This window comes from Gracilinanus agilis, chromosome 2, assembly GCF_016433145.1.
Source record: "Gracilinanus agilis isolate LMUSP501 chromosome 2, AgileGrace, whole genome shotgun sequence".
Lineage (NCBI taxonomy): Eukaryota > Metazoa > Chordata > Mammalia > Didelphimorphia > Didelphidae > Gracilinanus > Gracilinanus agilis.
The window spans coordinates 104,755,834-104,780,108 of record NC_058131.1 but is presented as its reverse complement, the minus strand read 5'-3'; the positions used below and the strand labels follow the sequence as shown (position 1 = coordinate 104,780,108).

General features: G+C 36.8%; 1 protein-coding gene across 1 annotated transcript in view; it reads left to right on the top strand.

Annotated features, from left to right (window-relative positions):
- The first annotated feature begins 29 nt into the window (after positions 1–29).
- The window catches only part of PSME4 (proteasome activator subunit 4), a 101,017-nt gene continuing 76,771 nt past the window's right edge, over positions 30–24,275 (top strand). Inside the window, exons 1-2 of the mRNA XM_044663332.1 lie at positions 30–289; positions 21,418–21,558. Of these exons, the coding sequence (XP_044519267.1) occupies positions 30–289; positions 21,418–21,558 (401 nt within the window). The remainder of the gene's footprint in view (positions 290–21,417; positions 21,559–24,275) is intronic.

Genomic DNA, 24,275 nt, shown 5'->3' with positions numbered 1-24,275 from the left:
GAGGGGGTGGGGGGGGTGTCCCTGGGGTTATGGAGCCGAAGGAGCTGGCTGGAGGTGGGGAACCGCCGGAGCCTGGCGGGGACCCTGACTCCGCTACGGACCTGGGACCCGGCCCGCGGGGCTTCGTCCCGCAGAAGGAGATTGTCTACAACAAGCTGCTTCCCTACGCTGAGCGCCTGGACGACGAGTCCGATTTGCTGCTGGCCCAGATCAAAGGCAACCTGGGCCGGGCCGTGCAACTGCAAGAGCTGTGGCCGGGGGGCCTCTTCTGGACTAGGAAACTCTCCACGTAAGTGACCGGCACGCACCGACAGCCTAGAGCCTCCACCCCCGCCTCTCGCCCCCTGGGGACGCGCGTGTTAGTATGTGTGTATGTGTGTGTGTGTGTGTGTGTGTCTGTGTGTATGTGTGCACACGCGCGCGTGTGCGCGCACTGTGGTGTGGGATTTGAGGAAGGGGAGCGAGGGCGTAGTTTTTAGGTACGAGAAACAGCTGGCGGGTGGCGTTAAGGGCGTTCTTTGTCCGCCCCCTCCTGTGCTTAGGTCAAGTTCTTACTCTTCCCCACCCCCATCCCTCTGGGAAAACCTGGATCTCTTTCCACTTGGCAACATTGTGGTTCCTTTTCGGTTCTCATGGGGTCAGGGACAGGGACTCCGAAATATCTCCTAGGTTACTTTTTTAGGGGGTCGGCCTAGGCTTGCTGGTTTAGCACTTCTTCACTTTGCCCCGGGAATTTTCGGATTGTCTTTCTAACCCCTGAGGCCCAGCCGTGGGGAGGAAAGAAAGCAAAGGCTCTTCTCTAAAGGGATCTCTCCTTCTCTTCTCCTTCTTTTCCTTCTTCTTTTTCTTCTTTAATCTCTTTCTCTCTCCCTCTCTCCTTCTCCCTCTTTCTCCTTATCCTTCTCTTCTTCCTTCCCCTCTTCTGATCCCTCTCCTACACTCTCCCGCTCCATGCCCAGATTGGAGAGTACTATGTTTAAGCTATATCCCCTAGTGTGTGAATTACTTCCTTTGATTTCTCTATTATCTTCCCTGCTCCCCCTTTTCAAATGTGGCTCTGCTCTTTGTCATTGTCAATGCTACCAGTTCCTGAAAGAGAGGTGTGGTAATAATACTGTTCTGTTTTTTGGACTACTCTGAAATGGCTTTAAAAAGTTTGGCTTAAAATTCACTTTTGAGGCATGGTTTACATCTTTCTGCAGTGAGTCTACTGTTAATAGCGAGTGAATCAACTATTCGCTAAAGTCAAACCCAAAGGCTTTTAATATGATTTTTCCTTCCATCTGAAGATTTCACTATTTTCAAGGAAAAGTGGGGTGTTGTGAAGCTGCTGGTTTTTTTGTTATGTATCAGAATTGTGTCATTAAGATTTCTGAAACTCAGATATATAAAGTACCCAAGATAGTAGTTCTGAGTAGTCAGTTAATTGGGTAGAAATGTTAATTAAATAAAAAGTCAACAAAAATTGACAGTGGAAAAGCAATGTAGAGACATTGTTTTTTACTGGTTTTATGTATTGGAATAAACTTTTTAAATGAGAATTTTTTTTTCTTTCATGTTTGATTAGCCTTGTTTTAAACCAAGATCCTTTAAAAAATCTGGACTTGTAGCTAAATACCAAGTATGGGTGAATGAGCCCGAGAGATAAGTCACTTGGACAGTGTTTACTAAAATCTGCTAGACAAACTGAATGACTCAGGATTTTATAATGTAATAGCCCTTTAAATTTTGCCATGGGATTATTATCACCTGACAGTTTAGAGACCTCAAAAAACAAAAAAAAAAACCCAACCAAGGACAAAACCAGAACATGGAACAATTTGCTCCTTTCTAGAGAAACTGTACAGTATCAAAATTAAATAGCTCTTACTTGACTAGAGAGGATGAAAAGTTTGTAGAGCTGTGATTGGGAAAATCTTATTCTGGATAAAAGTGCAATTGGGAGAAGCACCACATTTACTCAAAAGTTTAAAAACAAAGAATTTGTAAGTGATTAAAATCCCAGAGATATTTTCAAATGAATTTTGCAAGAATGTGTTTCCATTCTGAGGTAACCACAGTACACTCTGCTCATTTCTAATAGCTTCCTGTTTTAATCTCTTAATTTAGACTTGCATAAAACCTAAGCATACCATTTATGCTAACAACAGTTCTTTTAAAATACATAACATGTAGTGATGAATATAAATTGATAGAGTTTTGTAACCAGAGTCCGTATGCTTGTGAATAAGCATTTGTTTATTTTTTCATAGTTAACATTTGGTAAAGTAGATATTTTGGAATTTTCTTGTTTGTGAGGTATCCTTTAACGTAAAAAGGCCAAGTAGACTAAATACAGTTTTTGATAATGAAATAATTGACAATTATGCTTGCTTACTAAGAAATAGTCTCCAGTAGAACTTTGTTTTGAAGCAGAAGTTGAATCCTGCAAACTGATTCTTGTGATTGCATTATGTGACATTTTGAACTTAGTTGGACGCATTGAGATCTAGGGTGTACATTTTTTCCTAGCCATCTGTTAAGTAATACTATTTACAGTTATATTTGTTGATGGTTTATATACAAATACTAATGAAACTTGTAGTTATTCTTATTAAGTTATTTTTCAGTTGTGTCTGACTGACTTCATTTGGGGTTTTCTTGGCAAAGATACTGGAGTAGTTTGCCATTTCCTTCTCCAGCTTATTTTACAGATGAGAAAACTGAGGTAAACAGGATGAAGTGTCTTGCTCTGGGTCTAACAACCAGTAAGTATCAAAGGCCAGATTTGAACTCAGAAAAATGAGTCTTGCTGACTTTCAGTCTGGGTACTCTATCTACTCTTGACACTAACTACCTAACTTGTGGTGGCAGCTGTCAATTGCTGAGTAGTTTCCAAATTTAGAAATTTGCAGAAAGATTATAATAAAGTGCTACTAGTGAGTTGTATCACCTGTGGCAAATCATTTAACCTCTCTGTGCCTTTACTTCCTCCTCATCTGTAAAGTGAGAGGGATGGTTTAGATGTTGTGTAAGGTATCCTTACGTCTGAAATTTCACAGTTAAGTTTCTCATCTTACTGCCATAGTAGAAACTCTTAATATGTAAAATAGCTAGTGTCTCTGAAAAGTTTTCTTCAAGTGGAATTTATATACTTAGTCCTATTTCTCCAATTATATTATTGGGAGTACAGTAGCTAGCCATAGTAGAGTGACTACTGAAGGAAGATTGGAAGAGGGGATTCAGGAACCACAATAATGAATGAAAATCCAGAGATGCTGGAATGATTCTATTCCTGACCCATAAATATATATCTTCCAGGCTGGGTGTCATAGAGTTGTAGCTATTAATTGGTGTGTGGATTTAATTTTGTCTTAGGTGGTACCCCCTAATCCCTTTTAATTCTGTGCTTAGTTTCAGCATTCAATATTTTAAGCTCTCCATTCTCGGGGGTGTAGTCCTTGGAATTTGCTGTGGATAAAATAATTGTTGGTTGTCTGTGAGAACAGGCCTACTGAAATAAATGTGACCTAGTGATAGTGTAAGAACATTTCTGATGGTAGTAGCTGGTGATGCAGGGGATGGAATACCGAGCCTGGAAATTCTCTGATTTCAAATCTGACTGCAGACACATACTAACTTTGTGACCATGGGCAAGTCACTTAACCTCTGTTTGCTTCAAGTTTCCTCAACTATAAAATTATAATAATAATAGGACCTACCTTGGCCAGTTGTTGTGAATCATATTTTTTAAAAGTGCTTAACACAATGCCTCCCACCTAATTGAAGCAATAAATGCTTATTCTCTTCCCTACACTCAAAGTGCTACAGAGCTTATGAATGTGTGCAAAAGTAAATACAGAATATTTTTAAGATGGATATTATTAACTAGATGGATCAGGACAAGCTTCATGTGAACTTAGCCTTGAAAGAAGATCAGAAATCTGGGGACCAGAGATGGAGTTCATCCTCAGTGTTAAGGGCAGATTGTGGAATGGTTTATAGTCTATTTTCTCTGGAATAGAGTACATGATGGAGAAGAATATGCACTAAGTTTAAAAGGTAGGCAGGAGTGAAATTTTTCAGGGCCTTCTATGCCAGGCTGTTTGTATTTATGTTCTCAATTTGAAGGGATCTTATAGGCCATTTAACCACTCTAGAATTGACCAAATGTCCCTAAGAACATACCTGGCAAGTGGTAATCTAGCTTGCTTTATTTGAATGCAGTTAGTGAGAAGGAACTTTTTAGTACTTTGCAAAACAGCCAAAGCAGAGAAAGAACTTTTAGTGAAGCAGAGATGAGAAATCACATTTCCCCTCCCTTTCATATTGATATTTTCAAATTCTGAAAATATGAAGTTGATTCAGTACTACAAATGTAATCCTTGATGGTTCAGTGGAATGTGCTTATCTTAAGCTGCTTTATAATGAAGCAATAGTGTATATACTGTATAAAGGAACTATCTAATTTACTAATTAAGGAGTGATTTCCTTCAGAATGAACCAGCAATTGTTTAATTATGATCAAGAGCCCTGTGTAGCCTTCTAGGACAGGAAATAGATTATCCACTTGAAACTACCTAATTCATTTAATTAGATTATATAATTACCTGAAGTTGGAGTTAAGCCAAGATAAGTGAATTAACAAATGCTGTTATTTGTGAAAAGTAAAAAAGTAATATAGGCTACAGAGGCCCCGGAATTCAGAATCTTGGGTATTAAATGCCATTTGACATTTCTGTCATAATTATTCAAATCATATTAGACCGTCCTTTGGTTCAGCATATAGAGGAAAAGTAGTAGAACCAACTGCAAACTGATGGACTTAAAAGAGATGCCAAAGGTTTTCCTTTTCACTTTAAGTTATAATTTAGTTTTCTATAGTGCTTTGCAGTTTGCAAAGTTCTTTTCTCCTAACAGCACTTTTAAGGCATAGGGGACTTATTCCTGGTGAGGAAACTGAAACTCAGAGGAGGTGAAGTGAATTATTTAGGGTCACTTGGATAGTAAGTTTTCTAGGTTGTCTGATTACAGGCCTTAAGTGTCTTTTCTCAGGGTCACACAGCTAAAAAATGTCTGAGGCCAGATTTGAACCTAGGACCGCCCATCTCTTGGCCTGGCTCTCTATCCACTGAGCCATCTAGTAGTAGTAGTAGATTTTGAAATAAACAAAATGGTGATGTGCTATAATTGGATATTTCCCCATCAGTTTGTATTGTCCAAGAAGGAATCAGCAACTTTAGGAGATAATGGGTTCCCCGTCATTGGAGGTCTCCTGTGAGGGATATCTTAGGAGAATGGTTTGGATCAGGTGAACTTTGAAATCTCTTACATCTCTCATATTTTATATAGTGTGTTATATTTTCTGTAATGCTTTTAAATTTATTATCACATTTGATCCTTAAAAATAGGATAGGTGCCTTTAAAAACCTATCTTATAGGTAATGGACATTGAGAACTTGAGGTTCCAGTGACTTGCCCAAGGTTACACACTAGTTAGCAAAGCCAGCAGTAGAACAGACATCTCTTGCCTCCTAAGCCCAGTGCTCTTTCAGCTAGATTTGCTGTTCAAATAGAAGAGGTAAAGGACTAGTTTTCTTGAAAAAAATCTAAAAAACAATTATTGATTCTAAAAGTATCCACTTAAAAAAATTAACCCTTACCTCCTACCATAGAGTCAATACTGTGAATTGGTTCCTAGGCAAGAGAGTAATAAGGGCTAGTCAATGAAGGTTAAGTGATTTGCTCAGAGTCACCCATCTAGGAGGTGTCTTGAGGGCCAGATTTAAACCCAGGACCTCTCATTCTCCAGGCCTAGCTCTATCCACTGTGCCACTTAGCTATCCCTAAATGGATTCACTTTTTAAGATAAGATTTCATAAATTTGACCAGTATAAGCTAAAATGATTTAAAATGTGGAGGGAGAACACCCGAAGTAGTAGTCTTTAAGAAAAAGATTAAATTTATTTTGCCTTTAAATAGTGAGAGATTTCTCAAGTTTCCAATAATATTAGTAACAAATAATAGCTGGAATTTATATGGTGCATTAAATCTCAAAGCACTCCAGATAACATGTTTTCATTTGATTTTTCACAACCCTGTGAACAGGTTTATCAGATGGGGAAATCTTGGTTTGCACATGATTGGCACAGAGAATGTAAGTGATTCCCTTAGTTTGTACATAATTATAGGTGTTGGAAATGGGATTTGATCCTAGGTTTCTCTGGACTTCAGGTATAGGAGGACTCCTTCCTTTATACCATACTGCCTGACAATATTCCAATGATTTACAGTATCCACCATGATAAATAGTTGCAGAATGAATAAATGAAAAACTCCATTAGTGTTACAGTAACATAGCATATAGTCTTTTTGAAGTTTGAATGTATCATTTTGTTGCAATTAATTTTCTTTAGCTTTCAAATATATGTCTTTGGGTCAGCACCAGGTTTGTTTCAGAGTTGTAAGGGATGGATCAGTAGCTATGACATCACTATATTTCTTTTAATTAGAGTTATTTTGTAAATGGTAGGTAAGAACAAGAATTATTAAGAATTTCTTTTGAATATTGATTTTTCAGAGTGCCTTCTTATTAAATTGATATATGATTTCTAAAGTAACCACTGCTTTTTAAAAATTATTTTGCTTTTTTTACTGGATTGAAAAACTTTATGTAAAGTAAGGAACTAATTTCTAATTAACATATTTTTCTTGACAAAATTCAGATTATCTTTGACTAAATGTAATGAGTATAGATTTTGATGCTTTCAGCCAATCTTGACTTATATACAGATTTTTAAAAAAACGAAAATAAGACCAAAATGTAATTATTAATCATGAGCAATCTTTTTGTTTCTATAGTCAAAGAAGTCTACCTTGGGGAAATTTTCAGGAAGTTTATGGTTTAAGATCCCCTTTGAACCAACTTTAGGAGATGATTAAACAAAGGGAGAGACAGGAGAGGGCATTCATACTGTAGTAAATTGAATGCTATTTTAGGAAACTTGATCCTAAAAAATTTAAGTTTTAAGGATTTATGACTTTGAGGTGCTGTGCTTCCCCATCAGATATCTAAAATGAAATGAGAATGAGATTATTATATATATAGCGCCAGTGTAGTTCACACATGATTGTTAGTGCATTCGATATATATTTTATTTTAAAAGTATTTGGTTTTGTTCTCCCTTAAAATTTTAAAGAATTGCTTCCATTTCTACCATCTGTGAAAATGAGCATAATAATTGCAAATGGTTGGAGGATTGCTTAATTAAAAGTTGGTTATAATTACTTTATACCTGCCCTGTGTTAGGTGGAAATATTAAGAATATCTGGTTTTTTTTTAATGATTTCTTTTTCCATTTTCTTATTTTTTTTGAAGGAAAGCATTCAATTATTTGCTCTGGGAATTTTTTAAAGAATAAAATAATTTTATGAACAGACAATTCTGTAAAAAATTGTAGGGAATAAAGAATCTTGAGTAACAGATACAATAATGGCTTAGAAACAAAGTTGCTTTTTAAACTACATATCAAACTATTAAAATAATTTCTTCCATGAAAATTCTCATAAACCTTATTTTGGAATGGCACTGACCATGAGTTATTGAAATTTTTGCCAGTGGAATGTGAGCTTTGGGAGCTTCTGCCAAGCTGAAAAGGCTTGTTGTTCACACTGGTGATAGACTGTCTGTCTTTTGCCATAGGTCTAACCTTGTTTTGAGGGGCTCATCACCAGGTTAATCTGCAGAGTGGTAAATTTTTTTTAGCTGCCATAAGTCTTGAAAACTGCTAAGTTGTATTCTTTAAGTTAAATGACACAGGTTCTTTTCAAGAAGTTTTTTTGTGTTCTAAATTATTCAGTCATTCATCTTATAATAATTATTATATTCATCTTATAATAACAATTATAATCTTATAATTGTGGTGGTATACTACTTTACTTACTACAAATATGATCAATTGGCTCTTCTTTAAATTTAGTTGACTGTTGAGACTCAAGTGAAAAACCAAGTAATGAGATTGTACAGTGGACAGTGTTAGACTTGGACCCAAGAAGTGCTGAATTGAAATCCACCTGGGCAAAACATTTAATCTCTCTTTGCCTTAGTTCCCTCCTCTGTAAAATGAAGATGATAATAATAATAGTGCCTAGTTGTCAGGGTTGTTGTGAGGATAAAATGAGATATTTGTACAGTGCTCTGTGAACTTTATAGTCCTATATAAATGCTATTATTAATAACACAAGATAAAAGATTTGATTAAATATTAAGCATCAAATTGATACATGGCACAATTACTGGATATTGAAGATACAAAGATGAAAAATAGCTTTTGTAATCAAGGGGGGAAAACCCCATCTCTTTCCTCTAATCTCTTTAGATTATATTACATAAATATATAAGAATGATAGGGCAGCTAGGTGTTGCAGGGTAGCATGCTTGACCTGGAGTCATTAAGACCTGAGTTCAAAGCCTCCCTCTGACATTTACTAGTTATATGACCCTGAGTAGGTAACTTAATCCTGTTTGCCTGAGTTTCCTTATCTGTAACATGAACTGGAGAGGAAAATGGCAGACCATACCATATCTTTGCCAAGAAAAACCAGATGAGGTCATGAAGAGTCAGAAATGACTGACTACCAACCACAACATAAGAATGACAATTGTTAGATTGTGGTAAGGACAAAGTAGAAATGCAGAACAAGTACTATGAGAAAGTTTGAAAAGAAGGTTTGAGAAGACTGCACTGAGCTGGGAAAGTCAGAGGAGACTTTTAGGAGGAGTAGAATTTAATCTGGGCCTTGAAATAAGAGGATTCCTACAAAAAGAGATGAGAGAAGTAGTCCTTGGCATGGGAAAAATCTACAGAACATTGTGGTATAGTGAAATGAGAAGTAGATTTTAAATCAAAGGACCAGGGTTCAGATTCTAGAACTGTTTTTACTTCCTGTGTGTGTATTTAATCTCTCAAGTCTTAATTCATCTAAACATAATTAAATAATTTTTGATTTTGTTTTCCAAAAAGATCGGTTGTCCTAGATTGTGATCTGTTGAAAGAAAATGAGAAACACTTAGTAGTTAAGCTTGGCCAAAATAAAGAAGATATTAAGAGGAATTGTATGAAATATGTCTAAAAATGTTAGTTGAAACCAGATTGTGAAGGATTCTTAAATGCTGGATAAGGTGTTTAATCTATCTTATACATAAAAAGGAACCACTGAATGTCCTTGCCTTTAGGTGGCACAGTGGATTAGAGCATTGGGCTTTGAATCAGGAAGACCTGAGTTCAAATCCAACCTCAGACATTTACTAGATGTGCACCTTGGACAAATCACTTAACCCTATTTGCCTCACCTGTAAAATGAGCTGGAAAAGAAAATGGTAAACCATTTCAATATTTTTGCTAAGAAAACCCTAAATGGGGTCATGAAAAATCAGACATAAGTGAAATGACCTAATCATGACAACAATATTCTTGAAGCAAGAGTACCATCAGCACACCCGTGCATCATAGAGATTATTTTGGCAATAATATATAGGATGGAATAGAAAAAGAAGTTGGTTGGAAGTAAGGCAACCAGTGAGGAGTCTGATTTTTGCGGTAGGCCAAGGGAGAGATATGGAGGTCCTAAATTAAGGTCCTAGCAATATTGAATGGAGAGGAGAGGATGGGTGAGCATAGGTGGAATTGATAAAACTTAGGGACTGATTTAATGTGGAGAATACTATACAGAGAACAGTTGGTGATAAGATAACACCAAAATTTTAAGTCACCATTGTCAAGGGTATTTGACAGTATCCTATGTGACTGTCAGTTTGATGTTGCCCTCAGCACAGTAGGGAAGCGAGGAGGAAGGGCAGGTTTTGGGAGATGAATTCAATTTGAGCATGTTGAAGTTATGGTGCCCAATGGAACTACAGTCAGTTAGTTATAAGACAGAGCATACTTAATTGTTAGTCAGATCAGTGATATAAAAGCCAAATTCCATAAGTTCAGGGGAAGGACACCCCCTTGACTAGAGATTTCTTTGTGGAAGAAATAGGACTTGAGTCCCTTGAAAAATAAGTAGGATTCAAGGGATTGTATTGCTGAAAGAAACTAAGTAGGGAAAAAACTAAGGCTTATATAGATAAAGTGTTTAGTTAGTAGCAGAACTGAACTTAGAATGTAAGTCTTCTTTAACTAGTCAGTCTTTTTCTTCTACATCTCTACTGTCCTGATGACAGTTTTGACAAAGAAACAAAATGTCCCCAGGAAATTGGTTATCTTTCGAATGATATTTTTGATTTCATTCATGTGACTCCTTTTTTTTTTTCTTGGCTGATCACAATTACTTCTTGTTCTAGGACCTCCCCTTCTTTTGGCCTCTAAAGTCACCATATGAATAGGAGATACCTTCTGAAAAAGACTAGAGGATAAAACAAAGAGGGAATCATAATATTCAACCTGGAGATAATAGAATTACCTTTGTAAAATATGTATGTAACTGTTAGATTTTTCAAAGTATACTTATATATATCTCTGGAGCTCTGGCATAAAATTTTAAAACACCCTTCAAAGTCTGATGATTTCATCAGTGTGTGCTTCTATCAGGATAGATTCTAATCCCTGTACCTTTCTAGATGTTCTTAATTGTTGCTATGGTTATTTCTCTTAACTAATTCATGCTACTCTCTTGAGTAGTAAGAAATTAAAGAGAACTCAGGTCTTATTGTAGTCTCTGCTTGGCATTAGGAAAGATTCTGTTTTCCTCAAAGAATTTATGTTCTAAAGACTGTCAAAAATTTGAAAGTGCAATAAGATGAATATATTTTATATCTGAATTTTTCATAGTATATGTAATGATATGGATGAAGGGCATTTGAATAAGAACATAATATTAAACTCTTATTTAGTTTGACTTTTTTCTTTTTCAGATTATTTATGTCAACTTATTACTATTTGAGATTTTGAACTAGAGATGGACAGATGAATTAATCAATCAGAAAAATTCATTAAATTTTTTAATGGCCCAAACAGTCTGCTAAGCACTAAAGTTACAGTGACAAAAGTATAACACAGTTCTTGCACTTAAGGGGCTTACTTTGTAATAGGGGAGGCAAAATGTATATATGAATATGAACATAATATATTCAATAAGAATGAAAGTTAATTTTGGTAGGGAGAGACCTAACATATGGGGGAAATCATGAAAGGCTTCATGAAGAAGTGGCTTTTAACCTGAACTTTAAAGGGCACTGGGATTCCATAAGATGGAGTTTAGGAGGGAGTGTCCTCTAGGAGTGGGGGACAGCCAGTGCAAAGGCACAGAATTAGGAGATAGAGCATCATGAATACAGTGTACTTAATGAGCCAGTGTGGCTGGAACATAGAATGAAAAGAGGGCAGTAGGGGAGCCAGGATTTTAAATCTTTAAATATCATCAGAGGAGCTTGTTATTATACCTTATAAGGCAGCAGGATATTACTAGAGTTTGTTGAGTATTGGGAAAAGAGGAATGATGTAATCAGATGTGCATTTTTGGAAAATTACTTTGGTATATATGGGCAGAATTGATTGGAGTAGGAAAAAAGGCTGTGAGACCAAATAAGCTTTTGAAACAGTTTAACCTTACGGTGATAAAGACCTGAACTCACTTGGCAATTATATATGAGTGGAGAGGAATGTGTATGTATGACACTTGTGGACATAGAAATAAGATTTGACTACTGACTTAGTGGGGTAAGTGAGAGTGAGAAGCAGAGGTCTTGATTGAAGTACAGTTCAATGGTTAGGAGCATTGTGGTGACTTCAACAGTAATTAGAAGTTTGGAAGAGGAGATGGGTTGAAAGAAAAGATAAATTCTCTTTTGGATGTGCTGAGGTTGAGATGCCTCCAAGCAGGAAGTATGTTTTGTAATACCTAATAGGCATTTAGTGGTGAAGGATGTCATCTTGGGAGTATGAGTAGGTAGGGCTGGATTTGTTAATATGGGAGTTGTTGATATAAAAATGAGAATTAATGAGGTCACTAAGAAAGAGTGTACAGAGAAAAAAGAAGTTAGTCAGTAGTGCCATATAGAGCAGAAGAGGCCAGGAGGATAAGAATATGAAAAGAAGTCATCATTAGATTTGAAGGTTAGGAGATCATTGGTGATATTTAGATATAAGATCAATTAGAGTGATGAACTTGAAGCTAGGTTGCAGGGGGATTTTGAAGACTGTGGGAGGAGAGGAAGTCAAGGAATTGACTCCAGGCGGTTTTTTTTTTTTTTAAAGGAATTTGGCTGAGAAAGGAAAGAGATATAGAACCATTGTTAGCAGAAAATGCCAAGATCTCAATGAGGCCTGGGGCAGCCAGGTAGCAGAGAGGATTGAGTGCTGGTCCTAGAAATAGGAGGACCTGAATTGAAATCTGGCCTCGGGCACTTTCTAACTGCATGAACCTGGGCAAGTCACTCCACCCTGTTAACCTCAGTTTCTCATCTGTAAAATGAGCTGGAAAAGGAAATGGCAAATTAGTCTAGTATCCTTGCCAAGAAAACCCAAAATAGAGGCCCTAAGAGTTGGACAGAATTGAAAAACAATGAACAACAACATGAGGATATAGGTGAGGAGGAGACTAGGGTATGTTTTATACTGCATAGAGTAGGAGAAGACAGAAGATTAGAAAGAGAAATATGAATGGTAGTAGGTCCAGTCTTCTAGAGAAGATAAGGATGGAAGGTAAGGTTGGCCTTAAAATGAGGAACAGAGTCCTTTCTTTGTCAACAACTAGAATAACATAGAAAATGCTGTGGGGAATGATTATTGATGTCATGGGTTCTGAAATGAGGAAAAGGGTAGAGAAAGTGCAATGGATAGCCTTTATCTATACATACACACATTTTTTTTCTCTTGAGAAAGTGGGAGGCATGGGCCTTTGCTGAGAGATGTGCCAGTTGGAAGCTTGAGAAGAAGTTTCCAACAGATGCATCTAACATGAACTAGAGAATCAATTTGGGAAGGGTAAAAGGATTCTCTTGGTTCTGTGAGTGAGTAGAGTTGCAATAAGTTAATAAATTTGTAGTGGGTCCAATCAGCATGGATCAGCATAGCCAGGGTTGGCAAACCTTTTAGATATTATGTGCCCAAACTGTACTTTCAAGCTGTCTCTGAGCCCCCCACATTACCCCAGAGAACGGAGGGAGGAAGAACCCCCATTGGTCTGCTATGCAGAGGGACAGGGCACAGAAAAAATGCCCTCAGACACAGTGGAGAGGGAAGGAGCCGCCTCTGGCAAGCTGGTGCCCATGTGCCATATCTTTGCCAACACAGGATAGGCCAGTGATGGTGAACCTATAGCATGCAGAGTCCTCTCTGTGGGCACTCATGCTGCCCTCCCCACCCCCAGAGTTTGTTACTAAAAAAGTTTGGGTGGAACTTCTCCCTTCTCTCTCTCCACCATGCCTGACAACATTTTTTCAATTCATTCACCTCTCCACCCAGAAGCCCAATGGGAATACTTCCTCCCTTCTCTGTGTGGGGTAAGGCAGGTGGGATGGGGTTGGGGCAGGCCCTGTAATTGGTAGGGGGTCAGACATGGCACTTGGTCTGGCGGGGTGGAACTGGTGGCAGGGCCCAGCACTCCCATCTCTAAAAGGTTCGCCATCACTGGGATAGACATGTCTGATTTTCAAAATTTCTAGTTTTATACTTGAGTTTTCTAGACTTTCTATAGGTGCATTCAACTCATTGGTTGTTTTCTCTTTTGCTAATATACATGTTGAGTAATAACATTTTATTTTGAAGACTGCATTAATAACAATGTCAGATTTTGAGCTAGTAGGGATTTTGGAAATTATTGAGTACAATGTCTATTTTACAGATGTAAATTGGAAAGTACCAGCACTGTACTAAGCACTTGAGATACAAAGGAATCCATGCACTTTATTTTTAAACATATTTTTATTTATTTCATTAAGTATTTCTTAAATTAATTTTTTAAAAACTCTTACCTTTCGTGATTCTAAGGCAGAAGAATGGTAAGAGCTAGGCAGTGGGGGGTTAAGTGACTTGCCCAGGATTACACAGCTAAGACTTGTCTGAGGCCAGATTTGAGTCCAGGACCTCCTCTTTCTAGGCCTGGCTCTCAATCCACTAGCTGCCCCTTAAAAATTAATTTAAAAAAATTCTTCCATCCCTCCCCTGCCCTTTGAGAAGGCAAACAGTATGATGTTGATTATACATGTGAAGTCATGCAAAATATTTCCATTTTGACCATATTGCAAAAGAAAACACAAAGTTAAAAACAAAAAAGTATTCTTTAATTCCATCAATTCGCTTTCTGGAAGTAGAAAGCATTTTTCATCAAGACATTCATTTTTAGAGACCAGGAAACTAACTAAAGCCTAGAGAGGTGACTTGCTTGGGGTTATTAGTAGTATACAGAAGAACTGGGAATCAAACTCATTTTTTGCTTACTCATTTCCCCAGTCACTCATGGTGTTTCTCCTCATGAGAATATATCTGTTCCTCTTAAAAAAAGATCAGTGTGTCTGGCTATTTTGAAGTAAAGAGGGAGAATTTGGCAATTTTTAAAATTTGGCTAATTTTTTCACTTTTCATGAAGTGGATCAAGCCCCCAAAGAATAGTCAGAAGACCTGACTCTACTACTTAGTACCTGGATGTCCTTTGGCAAGTCAGCCTCTCTGGGCCTCAATTTCCTCATCTAGAAAATTAATGTCTTTCTTTGCATCCCCAACACTAGGACAGTTACTGGCACATATATAGCAAGCACTTCAGTGCTTATTGACTGGTCATCTAACTGAATGTATCAGGGTAAATAGATGACTTTAAAAGGTCCATTCCATTCCAGCTTATTCTATAATACTGCTGTATTTTTTTAAACTTGATTAATAGTAAAGTTTTATGGAAACTTAATATTTAATTGGGATTTTTTTTTTTGACAAATGGTTTTCCTTTTGGATCCCAAGAGCAATTTGATTTTAAAAATTACAGAATCATCTCTTCCCTAGGCTGTGAAACTGGGATGTGTTCTCCCTTCTGTCTAGATCAGTGATGGGCAAAGTTTTTAAAGAGGGGCCAAAGGAAAGGAAATGTTCATCTGTCAGTCTGTTTCTAAGGCAACTCTTTTTTGTTTCATTGTGTTGTATTCGTCAGATGTTGCTTGGCCAGATAGAACATTTCAGGGGGCTGCAGTTTGCCCATCATTGGTCTAGATGTAAAAACTGAGAGGAGATCTGTTCCCTTATTTGTAAACTAGGGCTTTATAAAGGTGATGAAATCAACTAGGCAGCTGTCATGTTGGGGGGAAGTATGTGTTGTACAACCTTATGTGGGGGGGGGGAGGAAGATAGTGAGTTGGTATCCAGAAGACCCTCTGGGAGAAAATCTCACAGGCTGTCTGGGAGAGGGACTAGATGATGATTTCAGAAGGGGTACATACTGGTTTGTGGGACAGGAAATTTGACTCTTTCCTAGAAGTGTGTATCCAGCTGTTCTAGTTTGGCCCTTCTCTATGCTGGCAGTGGGGGCTTTGAAACCAGCTTTGAGTTCTTTGGAGTTTGTTCTGCATTGTATATGCATAGTAAGATTTTCTTGAGCAGCAAATTAATAAATTGATATTTTAAATAAAAATGCAGTCTCTAGATAATTTCAGTTGTCATACTTTGCAACAGAGCTCAACTCTCAATTTGGTCCTTGAGAGTAGGAAAATTTTTTATTCTTATTACATCTGATTTTACTACATTTAACTTATTTCAATAATGTGGTTTAGTTTGATTAGTTTATTAGTATTTTATTTTTAAAATTTCATAGTCAATATTATGACTTAGGCTAACATCTTCAATACTTTGTGGAAGCAAAAATTTCACTGCATCCTACATTTTATTAAATAATTACTGTTCCTGGCATGCATTTGAATGCTAACTTAATGAGACTAAAAATTAAAGCATTTGCTTAATTCGAAAAGGTTGTGAGAGGGAGGTAGATAAAAAGTGCTTTGTATTATGTCACTATTTGTTTTTATTGTGGTAGGATGAAAATAACTTGTCCTCAATGACTTTGAAATATTTTCTCCAAAATTCCTCCTGATTATCTTTAGGATGGTTTTTATTAATAGTATGAGAATATTTTATTAGGCTTTGTAGAAAAGTCAGGAGTCATTGAATTATAGGGAAAAAAGTAAAAACTGAGGTGCCAAATTCTGAACTTCAGCAACAAAGTACTATTATGGTCCAGTTCTTCCAGGAATCTTGTCAATGATGTTTCCAGAATTTGAATCCTTTTTCCTAATAAGTGAGAAGTAATAGGTTTCTCTTTTAAAATTAAAATCATCTCGTGTAGTTTTGTGGCTAAGTAGGAAAGGAGAGTCCTTTAATACCCAGTTTTTAAAATGTAGGTTTTACAGTACATACTTTAATGCTAAAATGTGTGCTTTAAAATTTTCTTTTATGATCTCATCTCTGACTGCTGATTTCTTTTGCCCATTTTTTTACATGATTACTCTCCTTAAACTTTATTAATACCTTATGTAGTATTAAATCTAATAGTGTATAAGTGTCATAGTAACTGGATGACTAGTTACTTCAGGGACATTGTACTAATTTGAATAAGGTCATTAGACCAATTTGCATGTTGGCCAATTATCTTCATGTTGTTCTTTTAAGGAATATTGTACCCTATCATCATCATCAGGTGGCTTTAGTGAAAGAGATATTGGGAAATGATCAGCTTAGTTAAGTGCTTATTTATATGCAAGGCACCATGCTGCTGAGTTTAGGGCATTATTTTGTTTATTATTGCAGGGAACCACATTTTAAATATGATAGTGTAGATCCAGCCCTAGAAAGCAATAACTTTTGACTTTTTGATGTTTGAATGTTGGGTTCAAAAAGTCAACTTAAGAAGCAGAAAATGGAAGAGGCATGACGGTAGGTTGCTTAGAAAAAAATGTAAGGTTTTTAAAAAGTGAACTCTAAAAAAATGAGTGAGTAGAATGACTTAAAGCTTTTGTGATCCTAAAAAGGTATTAGATATATTCTCCTTAACCCACAAAGGCAGAATTAGAAAAAATGCATGGAGATGAAATCCATGTTAGATGCTGAATGAAGGGAATTTAGCAAGCAGTAGATAAAGCCATTTCAGATATGACTGTTGGCCTGAACAATGATATATAGGCACAGGAAAGGACAGAATAATGGAAGGTGGTGAGAATTTCACATTGTCTAGAATTCAGAGAACATGAAAGGGAGTGGAAGGCATGCTGAAGCAAGATTGTGGAGGTTTTAGAATACCCTACTAAGAAATTAATGCTTTATTCAGAAGGTACTAGGAAGACAGTAAAAACACCAATTTTGAGTATAGGAATAATATGGTCAGAGAGATATATTATAAAGATTTGGTGGCATGTTGGAGACAGGGGGAGACTGGGGACAGGAAAACTAGTTGGACTTCAATGACAGACTAAAGGAGAGGTAATGAATTTTAAAAGACAGTCAGAATGGAAAGAGGAAAAGAATGGGAAAGGGATTAAGAGACTACAACTGATTATGTGGGTCCTGAGGAAGTGTAAAGACTCCAAGAGAATTCTAAGGTTTCAAGTCTGGACAAATGATTGTGAGGAGCTGGCAGCAGAGGATGTGAAATTTGACCTCAATTTGGAAAATGTTAAGTTGGAGATATTAATGGGTCATGGAAACAGACGTAGAGATGGAAGGAAGAAAAGGAAGGGAACAAACATATTAAGTGCCTACTATGTGCCAAGCACTGTACTAAGTACTTTACAAATATTATCTCATTTGATCTTCACAATAACTCTTGAAGGTAGATGATATTATTCTATTTTAGAGTTATTATAACTAAAGTAAAAAGAAATTGTGACATATCCAAGGTCTCATAGCTAGTAAATATCCAAGGCAAAATTTGAATGGTCTTTTCTGGTCCTAACACTCTTATCCACTGTGCCACCTCTGCCTCTATACACCTCTGACTATTAGAAATGCAGAATAAGAGTTTTGGGGAGGTTAACTTATAGATGTAGCTCTGCCAGTTAAATTTGCTGAAGTGGTAATTGGGAGTAAATGAGACAGCCACTGTAAAAGAGGATCAAGGACAGAGACTTAGGGAATAGCAATATTTAGTGAGTTGGAAGATAAGGAGGAGCTGGACAAATTGACAGAATGAGTTGTCAGAGATTGGAAGAGAATTGAGCGTCATGGAAACCAAGACAGAAAAGGAAGTATCTTTGCTTCACCAAAATTTGAATAGATCAGTGATGGTGAACCTTTTGAAGATGGAATGTTCGGCCTTGTCCCCACCCACACAGGGGAGGGAGAAAGCACTCCCATTGGGCTCCTGGATGGAGAGGCAGATGATGTGAGGAATGTCCTCAGCAAGTATAGATGGGGAGTGGAATGGCCCTCGCTTTCCACTTCTCTCCACCTTTGCCACCTGTGAGCCACTCATCTTACCCTCTGTGCGTTCCCATTGAGCTGCTGGGCAGAGGGGGAGGGGATGTGAAAAAATGTCATCAGGCATGGTGGAAAGGGGGAAGGGGAGCAGTTCTGCCTGGATCCCTCTGTCTTTCTAGTAACAAAGTCTGAGTGAGGGGAGGGCAGCTACATGCCCATAGATAGCACTCAGTGTGCCATCTTTGGTACCCTTGCCATAGGTTCACCATAACTGATACAGATGAAGATTGAAGGAAAGACTATTGGATTTGATGATAAGGAACTCACTGGGGAACTCGTGAGAGATGCAAAAGTATTGAAAATAGAAGCCAGATTGTAGGGGGTTGAGGAGCTAGTGGATGGATGTGGAAGAGGCAGAAAGTATTAATTGTTTTTTTGTAGAAGCTTAGTGATGCATCATAAAGCAGTGGCTATTGAACTGGCATTGAAAGCCTAGGAGCTCTGGATTCAACTAATGCCTCTGACACAAAGTTTTTACAGACAACTCTTTTCATCTCTCAGTGCTTTGGCAGCTCTCTAAGATTTTGTTATAGAGAAAATATTGGTCAGCATTGGTAGAAATCTAGGAATTCCCTATACCAGTGAAAAAAGTCCAAAACTTAGCAGCAGCAGTGAAGAAGAGGGGAGAGGAGAGTAATTCTTATTTGAGAAGTGGTTAGAGCAAGTTTTCTTATTTTTAGGACATAGAACACCTTAAATCTTTGATAGGTAGGAAAGAAGAAGAAGCCAATAGAAAAGGTTGAAAATAATTGATGGAGCAAGGTCCTGGAAGAGAAGTTAAGGCTTTGGTACTGTCAGTGAAAAGGACACCTATAGGCAGTGACTTTAACCTTAGGGGGATCTTCTTGGAGGATCACATAATGCTATAATATTGTAGTGAAAGAAGAGTAGTAGCCTACTCATACTGCTATTGATTGAACAATCAGTATTACTAGATGATTAATAGAATGCTATAAGGGGCAGCTGGGTAGCTCAGTGGATTGAGAGCCAGACCTAGAGACGGGATGTCCTAGGTTCAAATCTGGTCTCAGCCACTTCCTAGCTGTGTGACCGTGGGCAAGTCACTTAACCCCCATTGCCTACCTCTTACCACTCTTCTGCTTTGGAGCCAATACACAGTAATGACTCCAAGACGGAAGGTAAGGGTTTAAAAAAAAAAATAGAATGCTATAGTGTTAAATTTTGTATTTTTAAAAACTAATTTCTATTGATTTCTTGTTTTTGCATCACTTACATTTCTCAATATGCCCCTCTTCTTCCCTCCCCAAAGAACAATCTGTTTAAACAAAAAATTAAAAAAAAGAAAAAACCAATTCAACAAAACTCATCAACAGATTGAAAAAATCAGGCAGCATATACAACGTTCCTTGTGCCCCCACTGCTGAAAGAAGAAAGGAAAAGAAGCTAGATAAGCATAGTGGATAGAGTTCTAGGCCTGGAGACAGGAGGTCCTGGGTTCAAATGTGACCTCAGATACTTCCTAACAGGGTGACTGGACAAATCACTTAACCCAGGGATGGGCAGGCCGACTTTTTAAAGAGGGGGCCAAAGGAAAGGAAATGCTCATCTGTCAGTCTGTTTCTAAGGCAACTCTTTCAGAGTTCCATTGTATTCGTCAGATTAGGAATAATATGTTCAACTGGATAGAACATTTCAGGGGGCCTCATCTGGCCCATCACTGACTTTAACCCATTACCTAGCCCTTACCATTCTTCTGCCTTGGAACTGACTCTAAGAAGGTAAGGGTTTTTTAGAAGAAGAAAGGAAATGTTAACCTCCTTGAAAGAGTTTGGTCATTTGGTCAGCAATGGCATTTCTGGGTTAAAGACTATTATTTCCCTTAAGAGTCTAAATCTTTTGTTCTTCCAAAGTAAGAGTGTTTTGACTTTTAAGTATCTGAGAGTCTTTAGTAGAAGAATGTAGCTGCTATGGGAATGTTGAAAGTGCTTGAACATAGAAATTATTTTACATGCTCTTTTCTATTGTCTTCCTTTCTATAAAATGAGGATATTTGAACAATCTCAAAAAGTTTGTTTTAAATGTATAGCAGCCTCTAAGTCCTAAATAAAAGTTAGAGGCATCATTCTTTTTGGATCCTTAATCTCACTTTGCCTCAGTTTTCTTCAAAATTGGTTAACAGCAGCATCCGCTTCTCAGAGTTATTTTAAGGCTAGAAGGAGTTGATGCTTTGCAAACCTTAAATATTGAGCAGTAATTTACTTTGAAGAAAACTTTAAAAGATTACTTTTACTTACTAGTTTATATTTCATGATATTTGAATTCAAACAAATTTGGGGGGGGTGAATAAGGTAAAGTTTTTAATGTACTATGTTGACTTTTTTCTTTTTTTAAAGGAAATATAAATTGGAGCCCAGCTACCAAAAAAAGCAAAATAATTTCACTTTAAATAACATTTAACATTTGGAAATCAATATCAGATCTATAACACATTTCATAGCAATGGTGCTCTGATAAACTCATAGTCACACTTCAGGGGTCCTATCATGGGAGATTTAAATTGAGCCTTCTGTATTTCTCTTTATGAATTGTTTTATGAGAAGTGATTCTTTGTTTTTAGACTTTTTTTCCTAAATCCTTCCAGAGAGATCTACAATTAGATTATTTACTTGAATGAAATTTTGCCTATGAAAAGAATTCTGAATTTATATTTTCACGGTACCTTGGTATGAAATACAAATTAACATACAGAAGTAGAATTTTAAAATTTGTATTAATCATTAAATGTCTCTCCAGAATGATTATGTCTCATTATAATGCTTTTATTACTTAAAATTATAATGCACTGCAAAAAGTAAAAAATGAGAATTGTTTGTACATTATATCTATATGAGGGGAAATGGAATCGGGGAAATATTTGGAAAAACTACACAGAAATGCAAATGTTACAGAAATGAATGGTAAAATGCATGCTTTTTTAAAAAGTCATATATTTATATGTTTATATAACATGTTTTCCTTCCTTCAGATATATTCGGCTTTATGGAAGAAAATTTAGCAAAGAAGATCATGTACTTTTTATCAAGTTATTATATGAGCTGGTATCAATTCCAAAACTGGAGATCAGCATGATGCAGGGATTTGCCCGTCTCTTGATAAATCTTTTAAAGTAAGTTGGAATGTCTCTGGGATTTTTTTCCCAGACAGGTTTTTGGAGATTACACACATATTCCCTGATGAGAAGACTAAATAAAGGATTTCTATTTGAAAACTTTCTTGTGTTATCATACTTAAAGCTTTATTAGTTAACTAGAACCTTTTATCTTAAAAATCCACCTTTTTCATGATAATCTCTCTGATGGCTCCAATGAAAATTGGTCACTGCCTTCTGAATTCTTTTAACTCTTAGATGTAGCTTCATAAAATTCAATGGAACCTCAAAGACCATCTAATAGAACTTTTTCTCCAACATACAGGAGGATATTTTTCATTTTTCACTTGATGACTTCCAGTGATGGGCAACTCTGCCCTGACAGGCTACCCTATCCTATCTCTGGGCAGCTCTGACTGTTAAATTTTTCTTTATATAATATTGAACTCTTCGACAGTTTTTACCTATAGATGAAAATTATGTCTGTGGGCTAATCAAAGTAATCATGCTCCTTCACTTACATAACAATCCTTATACATATTTGATGTTTCTGTTAAATCTTATTTAAACTAAACATTCCCAAATAATCCTCTTATGATGTTGCATCTTTGGATATATCTCTGTGACTCTTTTGGTAGATTTTTGTTTCTACCTACTTTGTTTCTCAGCGTCCTTCCTAAAATGTGGTGCTTAAAACTAAGCAAAATGTTTCTAAAGTTTCTAAGAATTTAGAGCTAGAAAGAACCTTAAAGATCATCTCGTTAAACTCTCATTTTGCATTTGAGGAAACTGAGGGCCAGTGATTTACTTTTTTCCCAGGGCCTTGAGCCAATGATTAGGAAAGCCAGGATTCAGACTAAGTTTCTCTGACTCTAAATCTAGGATTCTTTCCAGCCCCTCATACTGTCTAAAAATGTACTCTGACTGGGACACTAGAGTCAAGCATACTATACTTGACTTAGTCTGGACTTTTATGATAGACCAGGGACAGCTAACATTAATCCTTTAATCTCTAGTCTGTTGATCCCTTCATTCATCCAGTTCCAAAAATATCCGAACTTATTATCATCTAGTCCATCTCTCTCCACACTCCTCTCTTTTCTTCCCCATCCACGTGGATTTGGGGAAAACTTTCTCAAGGGAAATAAGATAAACTTAGCTTATTCTTTAGCACATATAATTATCACTCTTTTACAAATGTTCAAAAACCATTAAAAATTTTGCTAGCACTCAAGAGTTGACCTTTGACTTAATGTAGGAATTCTTAACTTTTTTGCATTGTGGACCCTTTTGCCAGTCTGGTGAAGCCTATGCATCCTTTCCTCAGAATAATGTTTTTAAACTTATAAAATAAAATCCACAAGATTATGAAAAATCCCCCAACTAATTAAATTGTAACAGCCACCAAAATATTAAACCAAAAAAAAATGTTCACAGACCTGAGGTTTTCTGCTTTTTAGGAAATAATTTGTTTGTAGTTGACCTTGTGCAACTTCTCATTTTCTCTGCTCCATCTTCTGAAGGATGAAATTATCTACAAGGCAAGACTTTCTCAACTATTATGCTTTTTAGCCTTGATGAAGTTCTATGAACTATCCAGATAGTACTCGAAGTTCCTATGTTCCCCTTCATTTCTTTTTTTTTTTTTAAATTTAAACATTTATTAATATTCATTTTTAACATGGTTACATGATTCATGCTCCTACTTTCACCTTCACCCCCCGCACTCCCCCCACCCATGGCCAATGCACATTTCTACTGGTTTTGTCATGTGTCCTTGACAAAGACCTATTTCCAAATTGTTGGTAGTTGCATTGGTGTGGTAGTTTCGAGTCCACATCCTCAATCATGTCCACCTCGACCCATGCGTTCAAGCAGTTATTTTTCTTATATGTTTCCTCTCCTGCAGTCCTTCCTCTGAATGTGGGTAGCGTTCTTTATCATAAATCCCTCAAAATTGTCCTGGGTCACTGTATTGCTGCTGGTACAGAGGTCCATTACATTCAATTTTACCATAGTATATCAGTCTCTGTGTACAATGTTCTTTTGGCTCTGCTCCTTTCGCTCTGCATCAGTTCCTGGAGGTCTTTCCAGTTCACCTGGAACTCCTCCAGTTTATTATTCCTTTTAGCACAATAGTATTCCATCACCAGCATATTCCCCTTCATTTCTATAGTCCACTACTTTGTCAGCCATGTGACCTACTTTTGGAACTCATTACTCATTTTATCCTTCTGGTTCGAAGTTCTATACTATATCCCAACATAATATCTATCCTATTTCTTTTTTCATTGATCTTATGGGGATTTCCATATAGGTGTATTTTTTAAAAATGTAAAATGATATTTCACAACTTTACTGTGCCTTTTAGGTAATCTATTCCCTTTGGGTAAGATTTACTCTTCCTTTGCCATAGACGAACCATGAATTTCTTTTTCCAAGTCTGCTATCCATGTGCTTTAGAACTAGAAGGGACTTTTTGGACTCTCTTCTAGCACCTATGTTTTCCCAGTGAAGGATATTGACTCACCAAAAGTTTGCCCAAGGAGTGACATATGCAGAGATAATGGAGTTAGGATTTGAACGTAAATTCTTTTGTTTTATATCTAATATCCTCATTCACTATCTCATTTTTCACTTTGTATCCAATTCTATGAACATTCTATGTAACTATCTAAAACTGTGAATATTAATCCTGGGCACCCCTCCATTCCTATTCTTCCTTCTTTGGTATA